Raw genomic sequence first — 12,252 nt, 5'->3', positions numbered from 1 at the left:
AGTTACTGTTAAAAAAAAAAAAGTTTGGGGAACCTAATGTACAGAAGATGTCAAAAGACAATACTATATTGTATATTTAATAATTGAAATTTGCTGAGAGAGTAGACTTTAAGTGTACTTTACACACAGAGAATAATAACGAAGTGAGGGTATGGAAATGGTAATTAACTTGATTGTGGTGAGCATTTCACAGTATATACATAGAGCAAATATATACAATTTTATTTGTCAGTTATAAAGCTGGGGTTGAAAATAAATACTACTACCTATATCATAGTCCTAAAGAACTTTTGCTGTTGTAGAAAAATGAATGGCAGGAAAATCCAGAAAAGGAAAAGAAATTGCAGGATGAGACATTGCAGATTTGGTGACCAAGTACTTAAAGGATGTGAGCTTCTTCCACATTTTACCATGTTTTCTTGGAGACCCATGTCTCCAACATGGTAGGTCACACTTTGACTGCAGAGGAGTTGAAGGCCAACTCTGGGGACAGGAGATAGGCGGTGGGCAAGAAGTAAATGGACATGGGAAAAAAAAGTGTATATTCCCCAGTTCTCAAGCTGCACAGTAGTCAGGTTCCCAAGTCACAACTCCTATTATTAAATGTTTATCACATTTATGATTTTTAGCAATTACCTTATGATGTCAACCTATTTTTTATTTGCTTTTAGTTTGTAAGGCAAATCTCAGCCGGGAGCCAGTGGCTTACACCTGTAATCCTAGCTACTCAGGAGGCTGAGATCTGAGGATCGCAGTTCAAAGTCAGCCCAGGCAGGAATGTCCATGAGACTCTTATCTCCAGTTAACCACCAGAAAACTGAAACTGGTACTGTGGCTCAAGTGGTAGAGTGCTTGCCTTGAGCTAAAGAGCTGAGGGACAATGCCCAGGCCCAGAGTTTAAGCCCCATGACAAACAAACAAACATATATATATATAAAGGTGATGTGCATAAGGGTTACAGTCATATAGTCAGGTTATGAGTACATTTCTTTTTGTATAATGTCACCCCTTCTTTTGCTCTTTCCTCGTTTTTCCCTCCTGTCCCAACCCACAAGTTGTATACAAAGTTCATTTTCAATATACTATTTAGGTTTATGTATTTTTTAAATCTCTATTTAGAAGATGATTGCCAGCCTGGCACTGGAGGCTGAGATCTGAGGATTACAGTTTGAAGCTAGTCCAAGCAGGAAAGTCCATGAGACTCTGATCTCCAGTTAGCCACCAAAAAGCCAGAAGTGGAGCTGTGGCTCAAGCAGTAAAGTGCTAGCCTGAGCACAAAAGCTCAGGGACAGCACCCACAACCCTGAGTTCAAGCCCCAAGAGTAGTGTGTATACGCACGTGCATGCACGCGCGCGCGCACACACACACGCACACACAAAAATAAAAATTTAAAAAAAGATGTTTGCCATTCTCTTAAATTGTAAGCTATCAGTGTGACCTTTATCTGTCTGTCAATATCTAGCATTGATAAGGTTTTGCTGTATCTTAAAATATGAAACAAGTAATGGAGTGATAAGCCAGGGACTTGGAATATAAGAATGATGTGTATAGTCAAGATTGTACTTCCTCCCAAGGTAGTTTCTAAGCAGTGTACAGTTTGAGATGACTCAAGTTGATCGCAGCCACTGCTTCTTGCTTGGGGCACAGCCATCTTTTGGAGCCACTTGTCATATATAAAACCCTTCATTCTCCTTCTTCTCTTGTTAGCATTCAGCTGTTGGGTTTTTTGTTTTTTTTCCCTTGATGAATGCACTACCATCTAGTTATGAATCTGTTGTTTCCCGGGAAGAGTGGTGCTCTGTCTCCACACAATGTCCTTGCCTATTTCCCCTTTCTTCTCTCCTCATGGTACCAGTCCTTTCCCATCAGCAGGCTACCCTGGCCTGAAAGCTTCCAGGGTACTCGGAAATGAGAAGTCATCTCCTTCCTTAGAGGGCACATGCTACAAGAGAACAGAATGAGGATTAAGGGTCCACCACTTACAGTCATCCTGGACCCCCCAGGGACGCCTAAGCCCACAGATACTCAAATCCCTACAAAAATTGTCCGTTTGCAGTAACCTACTCACAGCCTCCTTGGCCTTCTACAGCATGTCTGGAATTCTCATAGTATCTAATACAATGTAAATTTTTTTTTTTTTTTTTTGGGTCTAGTCGTGGGGCCTGAACTCTGGGCCTGGGTGCTGTCCCTCAGCTCTTCAGCTCAAGGCTAGCGCTCTACTACTTGAGCCTCAGCGCCACTTCCGGCTTTTTTCTTTTTTCTTTTTTTTGCTTATGTGGTGCTGAGGAATCGAACCCAAGGCCTTGAGCATGCAAGGCAAACGCTCTACCACTGAGCCACTTTCCCAGCCCACAATGTAAATATTATACTAATAATCCTTCTGTATTGGCTAGGGAAGAAGTCTGTTCATGCTCAATACAGACACAATTTTTTTCCCCAAATATTTCTGATCAGGGAGTTGGCTAAATCTGTGATGTGGAACCTGCCGATACATAGGTCGATAGGACTAGCTTCAACTAGTTTTTACACTTGCGTCTCTGAATCATCTCTTCTGTAGAATTGGCATAAGAACAGGGTTATCATGAGATTAGATCAGTCACATATGCAAAGGTCCTTAGAATAATACGTGACACCAAAAAAGATCAGTAAGTGTGAGCAACTATCCACAACAAAGAATTATATCCAGTCTAAAAGGTCAACAGGACCAAGGTTGAGAAAGCCCCACATAGAGCAATGCCAGGCTACTTTTGCCGATGTGATTGAGCAAGGAGGATGGTGACAGTAGCAACTGGGATGTCAGGTCTCTGGCAGGGACAGGATTTTCCAGACTGAAACTAGCACTCCACTGTCTGGACTTTGAAAAGCTTTACAGAGGTGCTTGCAGCAGGGTGCATTGGTGCACACTTGTGATCTTACTACCTTCATGGGAGGTAGAGATTGGTGGATCACAGTTCATGTCAGCCTGGACAAAACATTAATGAGACTCACAAAAACAAACCTATGATTGTGACTCAAGCTTGTAATCTCAGCTACCTGAGAGGTGGAGGTAGGAAGATCTCACAGCACAACTATTTGAAAAACAAACTAAAAACAAAAGGAGTAGATCCATGGCTTAAGAACACTTGTCTGGCAGGTCTAAGGTTCTGAATTTAATCTTTAGTTCTATCACAAACTAAAATAAATAAGTTTTGTTGAGGAATCTAGTAATTGTTTGAGCCTTATCTATCTTAGAAATCCTGATTGGGAGGCTGGGAAGGTGGCTCAGTGGTAGAGCGCTTGCCTTGCATGCCTGAGGCCCTGGGTTCAATTCCTCAGCACCACATAAGCAAAAAGAAAAAAGCCGGAAAGCGGCGCTGTGGCTCAAGTGGTAGAGTGCTAGCCTTGAGCTGAAGAGCTGAGGGACAGCGCCCAGGCCCAGAGTTCAGGCCCCATGACCGGACCCAAAAAAAAAAAAAAAGAAATCTTGATTGCCCATTTAATCTCTACGGGGCTATTCAAGCTAATCATAGAGACTTGAAAGATTTTTTATCTTTTTTTTCTCCAAAAACAATTATATATTTTATTTTTCAAGTTAGACCCATAGCTTATCCAAACTCATTAGTTTAATTGGCTTTAATCTACATTCTGGCTTCTATGCAAGAAGGGCCTGGTAAGCCCTTTTAACGATAAACCTAGGGCAAAATTGTGGCAGATATTGAATTCAAAGGTCACAGTGAAGTTTATCATTGACTGAAAAAAACAGGTAGTTTCTGAGACTTTGGATGGAATGAATGCAGAAGTAATTTCTAAAGCTTCAGCATTTGTATTCTTTGGTTCTTTCTCTCCTGTTAGAAGACCTATAGAATTTTCCAAAGTAGCTAAAGCAAGTCTGTCCTAGGTTTCTGAACAAAGCACGTCAACTTCACTTCATGTGGCCTCAGTGACCCTGTGTCTGTCTTCAGCTGCAAAGGGAAAGAACAGAGGTCTCTGCCTGACTGATTCTCAATGGCTGCCTTTCCCTTTTGCAGATTTTTCCTCTAGTAAGGGAACAGAATCAGCCACAACCTCGAGGGCTTTACACGTCATTGTTAATGAATCAGAAAACCAAAAGGCAGAAGAGTCTGGAGACATGCTACTTGGTTGCTTTTGGGAAACCAAATTTATTTTTAGTGTGTTTCATGCTCGTAGTTTTGGGGGCTGGGCCTGAGTGAGTCCCTGAGATTAGGGCGTTTAGCATGCATTTCTTCACCAGGCAAGGCCTCCCCTGCTGCTGCCCAGACCCCTTTGAGCTTCACTGGCTCTATTGAACAGAGCCATTCTCAGCTTTTACTTTGGTTCAGTGAGCAGGGTTACTGTTTAAACTCGGTGACTGCAGAGTTGTAGGTCTCATTGCCCTTTTGCTTTCCTCCCAAGTGTACCTCAGCTGTGAGATAATTGTAGTCTGATTAACTGGGCTTCTCAGATCCTTTGGTCTTTCCTGGCTGATGGACTCAAAGCAAGAAGAGAGAGACATGCAGATATGTGGCAGCGTATTCAAGAAAGAAGGGTTTATGGATTGGAGACGCTAAGATGGACTGTAAGTTCTTTGGCCCAACATGTCCTTTGAAAACTGTAGTAAGGATCTCTAGGAACCACATGATCTTTAAGCCTGTTCCGACAATTAACACAACAGGTGTTAAGTACAGAGTAGGAAATCTTTTAATCTTTTTAAAAAACTATTTTAAAAATAAACTTTATGGCTTTTAATATTCTTCCAAAAAAAAGAGTAGAAATTTTAAAGGATCTTTTCTTTTTGTCGGTTGTGGGGCTTGAACTCTCGGCCTGCGTGCTGTTCCTGCGCTCTTCAGCTCAAGGCAAATGCTCTACATCTTGAGCCACAGCGCCACTCCCTTAAAGGATCCTTTCAAGTTAGGGATTTATTTATCTGTCATGGTGATCAGAAGCCATGCAACAGCTTTTGTGAAAGCTAAAGGCAAAGATGATCAATCTCCATTTTCCATGTTTCTGGGTTTTTTCTGCTGTCTAAAGAAAATGAACATCATTTATTGATAACTTCTTAATATTTCTGTCTAGATCACAGCAAGATGATTTTTGGAAAATGGCTGTTCTTCTATTTACCCATATAAATTTGTGCATATTAAGAAGTACTCACATTTCGTTGCTTGACTTTATTTTAGCTTTTTATGAATACATTTCCCACTTGTCTTTCCTCATCAATATGCCTTCATTTCCCTGCCATGTAACCAGTGAATCACGGACAAGTTTTACCGAGAAAACTGCAAGCACTGGAATCTTGTCACTGCATTCTGGAGAGTTGTTTTATCATTGTATTTTCTTCTCTACAAGTTTATTTAAATACAATTTTTCATAAAGCTTAAGTTATCAGGATATAGATGTAGTGTTCACTAAATTACTTGCCTTTTAAATTACACATGTCTTTATTTTGTAGGTTGCTTTTTTATTACAAAATGTCTGCTTTAAGGAAGAAATAAGAATTTTCTGTAGCTATGGTACAGTAACTATTAAGAGACAAATAACTGGTGTGATTAAGTGATTAAAAAAAGTTTTGTGGCTATGAAATAATAGAATCAGAGCAGCACATTAGTAACACCTTTGGGAGCTAAGTACCAGTAGCTCATATCTGTAATCCTAGACTCAGGAAGCTGAGATCAGGGGGTTGAAATTTAGACTCCAAAACTCTGAGTTTGTCTATTAGATCTAACATTTACTAGTCTTGTGATGGCAGAAAAATTATATTCTCTGTCGGTATTGTTATACAATGAGATACTTTCAAATTTTTAGGGTTGTAATAAAGTCTTTCCTAAAATGTGTTTGGTCAGCTGACTTCCAGATTCTTTCTGCCCTAAGGAGTCTATTTTATAGAGATATCATTTTTTTCCTTTCTGGAAGGCAGCTGTCCTCTGTCCACCCAGTTGCTATGTGTGCTCTCTGTCCACAGAGCAGCCCTGCTGCTCATCCACCAATGTGACAGACAGGCATGGGGCTGAGCTGGTGTTCACCAAGAGTTTCTCTGCATCTGGCCAGTCAGGGCCGGTGGCCCATCAGTGCGGCTGCTGGCACTTGCCTTTTCCCACTGCTTTAAGGCTTATGAGTCTGCTCCACACTGGAACGGAAGCACTAGAAGGGTAAGGAATGCTGTTAGTTTCCTTCACTGCTGTCTCTGGGTGCATTGCTGTCAGTGGGCCTCTGATCAACTCATCCATCTCTAGTCTTCAAAAGGATGGGCAAGTAGAGCAGGCCACATTAAAACTTTTTTTAAAAAATAAAACCCCAAAAATTATCTTTTAAAAAATAGATTCTGTCTTATATGAAATCTGTGGTTTTGGACTAGGGATGTAGCTCACTTACGTGTAGAACACTTATGTGGTCCTTAGTTCCATCCTTAGCACTTCTTCTTACCCCCAAAATCTCACTGCAATGAGACTAGCTTTTTTTTTTTTTGTCCTGTAGCTGGCAAACCACTGCTGGTTCATTTCAAGTTTTGGAAGAATAAAAACTCAGCATATCTCAGAAATCGTCATATCTTGTGATGATAAATGATGAACAATGTTCCAAAGAGAAGAGAAAACCAAAAACAGTTAAATTATGTAGCATAGAAAGACAATGTCATGATGTAGTACTGGATTGTGTAATTTAACTGTTCTATAGCAAAACAGGCAGTAACCCATGGGGAGCAGGAACCCGCAAGGGTGAGTCAAGGACAGAAGTTAAGTTTTGCTTTCTAGGAAATACATGTTGCCCAGAAATCTTGTATTCTAGCCAGAGCTGTGGAAGCTTAAATATAAAAATCTGCATACATGTCGTACAAATAAGATAGAGTTTTATTTTTATTTTTTTATTTTTTTTCTGATTCAAACACAGTAATTTACTCATGGGTCGGCGTACACACACACCATTTTCTTCTTCTCACCCTTGGAAAATCCTCAAGAATGATAAAACACTTTACCTTTGGAAACATTCCTCCCCTGCATCAGCTCCCTATCCATATCACATGTTAGTAAAGTTGAATCATTGTTTTACCCTCTTTTTTTTTTTCCCTGTCCTGGGTCTTGCACTAAGGGCCTGGGCACTGTCCCTGAGCATCTTTATGCTTAAGGCTGGTGCTCTACCACTGAGCCACAGCACCTCTTCTGCTTTTTTCTGAGTAGTTTTTTTTTCTTTTTTTATTGTAAAGCTACTATACAGAGGGTTACAGTTACATGAGTGAGGTAATGAGTACACTTCCTCTTGAACATTGTTACCCCCTCCATTGTTTTCCCCCTACCATCCCCTCCCTCCTTCCCTTCCCCGAGGTTCTTTTTTTTTTTTTTTGATTGTGATTAAATGATTACATAATTTCAAAGTCACAAGTTCATTCTAACTTCCCTGGAGCAAATTGTCTACCACAGTCTGTAATATATAACAGTGTTCACATGTTATATACCATATTTGTGATCAGCAGCATGGGGATATTTAGTAGTGGTTCAACCAGATGAGCGGGAGTTCTTTGTTTCTTAAGTCCTGTTAGTTTTATCGTATCACCTAACCTTTTGGATTTAGCATCCACTTATCAGGGAGACCATGTACCGTTTGTCTCTTTGTTCTTGGCTTACCTCGCTCAACATGATTCCTTCTAGCTCCATCCATTTCCCTGCAAATGCCATTATTTTGTCATTTCTAATGGCTGCATAATATTCCATTGTGTATAGATACCACAATTTTTGGATCCATTCATCTGTGGTGGGGCATCTAGGTTGTTTCCATATCCTGGCTATTGCGAACAGTGCTGCAATAAACATGGAGGTGCACGTGTCCTTGTATATTGGTTCCTGTTGTTCAGGGTAGATGCCTAGAAGTGGTATGACTGGGTCGTAAGGGAGGTCAATCTTTAGCTTTCTAAGGACCCTCCAGACTGCTTTCCAAAGTGGTTGTATAAGTGTACATTCCCACCAGCAGTGTAATAGGGTTCCTCTTTCTCCACATCCCCTCCAGCATTTGTCATTGGCTGATTTGTGGATGTGGGACATTCTGACTGGGGTAAGGTGGTATCTCAGGGTTGTCTTTATTTGCATTTCCTTCACCACCAGGGATGATGAACATTTCCTCATGTGTTTCTTTGCCATTTTTATTTCTTCATTTGAGAAGTCCCTCTTTAGTTCCCTTGCCCATTTAGTAATTGGTTTGTTAGGTTTGGGAGGGATTAGTTTCTTGAGTTCCCTGTATATACAGGATGTTAACCCCTTGTCTGATATATTGCTGGTAAATATTTTTTCCCAATTAGTTGGCTGTCTTTCTAGCTTAGTTGCAATAGATTTAGCTGTGCAGAAGCTTTTTATTTTAAGGTAGTCCCATTTGTCGAGTCTCTCTCCAACTTGTTGTGACCCTGGGACTCTGTTCAGGAAGTTCCTTCCTGTGCCTATTAGTTCAAGTGTCTCTCCTACTCTGTCCTGCAGTAGTTTCAGAGATTCAGGTTTAATGTTAAGGTCTTTAATCCATTTTGAGTTGATTTTGGTGCATGGTGATAGGCTGGGGTCCACTTTTAGTTTTCTGCATGTGGCTGCCCAGTTTTCCCAGCACCAGCGGTTGAAGAGGCTGTGTTTCTTCCATTGTATGTCTTTGGCTCCTTTGTCGAATATCAGCTGGCTGTAGGCCTGTGGATTTATATCTGGATCTTCTATTCTGTTCCATTGGTCTTCGGGTCTGTTTTTGTGCCAGTACCATGCTGTCTTTGTGATTATAGCTCTGTAGTAGAGTTTGAAGTTCGGCATGGATAGCCCTCCCATATTGTCTTTATCCCCTAGAATTGTATTGGCTATTCTAGGTCTTTTGTTGTTCCATATAAATTTTTGGACTGTTTTCTGTATTTCAGTGATGTACGTCATTGGGATTTTAATAGGAATTGCATTGAATTTGTATATTAGTTTTGGAAGTATCACCATCTTTACTATATTAAGTCGGCCTATCCAGGAGCATGGGAGGTCTTTCCATTTCCTAGTGTCTTCCGCAATTTCTTTCTTTAACTTTTCATAGTTCTCATTAAATAGTTCTTTTACATCTTTGGTTAGGTTAATTCCTAAATATTTTATTTTTTGGGAGGTTATTGTGAATGGGGTTGCTCCCTTTATTTCCCTCTCTTCCTGTGCATTATCAGTGTATAGGAAGGCAACTGATTTTTGTGGGTTTATTTTGTATCCTGCTATTTTGCCAAAGTGACTTATGATTTCTAAAAGTTTGGGGATGGAGTTTTTGGGATCGTGGAGGTATAGTATCATGTCGTCTGCAAAAAGGGATAGTTTAACTTCTTCTTTCCCTATGCGGATCCCTTTAATGTCTTTTTCTTGCCTTATTGCCCTGCCTAAGGGTTCTAGGACTATGTTGAAGAGGAGTGGAGACAGTAGACATCCTTGCCTTGTTCCTGTTTTTAGGAGGATTGGTTGTAGCTTTTCCCCATTAAGTATAATATTGGCTATTGGTCTGTCATAAATGGCTTTTATTGTTTTTAGAAATGTTCCTTCTATTCCTATTTTCTCCAGAGCTTTTAGCATGAATGAATGTTGAATTTTATCAAAGGCCTTTTCTGCATCTGTGGCGATAATCATGTGATTCTTGACCTTGGCTCTGTTGATATGCTGGATTACATTTATTGACTTACGTATGTTAAACCATCCCTGTGTCTCTGGGATGAAGCCTACCTGATCATAGTGTATTATTTTTTTAATGTGTTTCTGGATTCTGTTAGCTAGAATCTTGTTAAGGATCTTTGCATCTGTGTTCATCAAGGAGATTGGCCTGTAATTCTCCTTTTTGGTTGGGTCTTTGCCTGGTTTGGGGATGAGTGTGATATTGGCTTCGTAGAATGAGTTTGGGATAGCTCCCTCCTTCTCTGTTTCTCTGAAGAGCTTGAGGAGTATGGGTATTAGTTCTTCTTTAAAGGTCTTATAGAATTCTGCTGTGAATCCATCTGGTCCTGGGCTTTTTTTTGTTGGAAGACTTTTGATAGCTTCCTGTATCTCATTATAGGATATTGGCTTATTTAATTGGTTAACTTCTTCTTTGCTCAGTTTGGGTAACTTGTATTTCTCTAAAAATGCATCCATTTCTGCCAGATTTTCTTCCTTTAGAGAGTATAGCTTTTGAAAGTAGTCTGTTAGAATTGTTTGGATATCTTGGGTACGTGTTGTGATGTTTCCCGTGGCATCCCTAATCCTATTAATATGGGTTTCCTCTCTTCTTTTTTTAATTAATCTTGCCAACGGGCCATCAATTTTGTTTATTTTTTCAAAGAACCAGCTTTTTGTTTGGTTTATTTTGGTTATGGTTTTCTGATTTTCTAATTGGTTAATCTCTGCTCTCAATTTGGTTATCTGGCTTCGTCTAGTAGCTTTAGGTCCCATTTTTTCTTGTTTTTTCTAGCTGTTTTAGTTGCAACATGAGATTATTTACTTGGTCTGTCTCCATTCTCTTGATGTGGGCACTGAGGGCAATAAATTTGCCCCTCAGGACTGCTTTTGCTGTGTCCCACAAGTTTCTTTGTGAGGTGTTTTCATTTTCATTGAGTTGTAGGAAATACTTTATTTCTTCTCTGATCTCTTCTGTTACCCAGGCCTTGTTAAGGAGTGTGCTGTTCAATTTCCATGTATTAGAGAAATTTCTGCGGTATGCTTTGTTATTGAGAGCTAGCTTGATTCCACTGTGGTCAGATAGGATACAGGGGATTATGTCGATCCCTTTGTATTTGCTTAAGTTCCTTGAATGAACTATGATATGGTCTATTTTGGAGAAAGTTCCATGAGCTGCTGAGAAGAATGTGTACTGTGTTGTTTTAGGGTGAAATACTCAGTAGATGTCAGTTAATTCCGCTTGAAGTATGGCCTCACTTAATTCGGTAGCTTCTTTGCCAATCCTCTGGTTGGTAGACCTGTCCTTTGGTGAGAGTGGCGTGTTAAAGTCTCCTAGTATTATCGTATTGGGATCTATTTTATTCTGTAAGTTTGAGAGCATTTGTTTAACATATCTGGGTGCACCGATATTTGGGGCATATAAGTTGATGATGGTTATATCCTCCTCTTGGATTGTTCCCTTTATTAATATGTAGTGTCCGTCCTTGTCTTTCTGTACTGATTTTAATGAAAAGTTTATTTTGTCAGATATCAGGATAGCTATACCTGCTTTCTTATTGGGGGCATTTGATTGGTAGATCCTTTTCCACCCCTTCACTCTGAGTTTGTTTGTATGTTTGGCTGAGAGGTGGGTCTCCTGAAGGCAACAGATGGATGGGTCTTGTTTTCTGATCCAGTCCTCAGTTCGTTTTCTTTTAATTGGCGAATTCAGCCCATTTATATTAAGAGAAAGTATAGAGAGATGCATTGTTGTCCCTGCCAAGATAGAGTTTTTTTTTTTTTTTTTTTTTTTTTTTTTTTTAAATTTTTAAAATTTTATTTTATTTTATTTGAGAACATACTGTACAGAGGGGTTACAATTACATGGGCAGGATAATGCATACACTTCTTACCAAGCATTGCAGCCTCCTCCTTTGTTTACCCTTCACCTCCTTTCCCAGCCTCCCCCCTCCCTCCCACCCAATCCTTCCCCCCCCCCCCCCACACCGACATTGTAAAGCTCGTTTTTGACGTGACATTTTGTACTTCTCATTGTTGTAACAGGTCCACCTGAATCCTTAAACGACTTGTTTGTCCCCATCTCCTCCACAAGTTATACTGACATCACATATAGTGAAAGTGGGGGTTACACTGTGGGGGAGGGACATACAAAGCAACAAAGAAATAATCTTATAAATGCGTTAGAAACACATGCATGAAAGAAAAAAAAACATTAAAATACATATTTAAGGGATCGTTTTCCTAACATCACATTCATTATCTGACCTTTTCCGCTTGACTCATACATATACTAGATATTGCTGTAGCATATAGATAATGAATAAAAAGTAGCAAAGAGAAAAATGAAACCTAAGAAGTATCTCATTTTATGTAAAAATGTACATTCCTGAAAAATTGTGCTACATCTGGGTAATAAAACAATGTACACCTTCAGAAATATTACTGGGTAAATATTTCTTCCCTGCACGAAAGCATACACTAAAAAATGCAAAACAGATTACCATAATACTATATATCAAGAGAAATGTAAACTACTATCTTGATTATTTCCATATATCATTTGTCCTTAATTATAGGGCATGTAAATTGTATGATTTTACAATTCTGAGAAGATGGTACAGTTGAGAAGTTTAATAATTACCATCAAGCTTC

The 12,252-nt window shown here is 39.6% G+C and overlaps 1 protein-coding gene across 3 annotated transcripts in view; it reads left to right on the top strand.

Annotated features, from left to right (window-relative positions):
• Positions 1-12,252, top strand: part of Map7 (microtubule associated protein 7) — a 151,538-nt gene that overhangs the window by 57,012 nt on the left and 82,274 nt on the right. The window contains exon 1 of one of the 3 annotated variants that reach the window (XM_042693607.1): positions 4,381-4,556. The exons of the other annotated variants lie outside the window; for them this stretch is intronic. Within the exon in view, the coding sequence (XP_042549541.1) occupies positions 4,550-4,556 (7 nt within the window). The 5' untranslated portion in view covers positions 4,381-4,549. Of the gene's footprint in view, positions 1-4,380; positions 4,557-12,252 lie in introns of those variants that run through there. 3 annotated transcript variants of the gene reach the window in all.

Source organism: Dipodomys spectabilis, unplaced genomic scaffold, assembly GCF_019054845.1.
Source record: "Dipodomys spectabilis isolate Male_0828 unplaced genomic scaffold, ASM1905484v1 ptg000001l, whole genome shotgun sequence".
In the NCBI taxonomy this organism is placed as follows: Eukaryota; Metazoa; Chordata; class Mammalia; order Rodentia; family Heteromyidae; genus Dipodomys; species Dipodomys spectabilis.
Note: the sequence above shows the minus strand (reverse complement) of the source record. Positions and strands in the feature narration are given on the sequence as shown.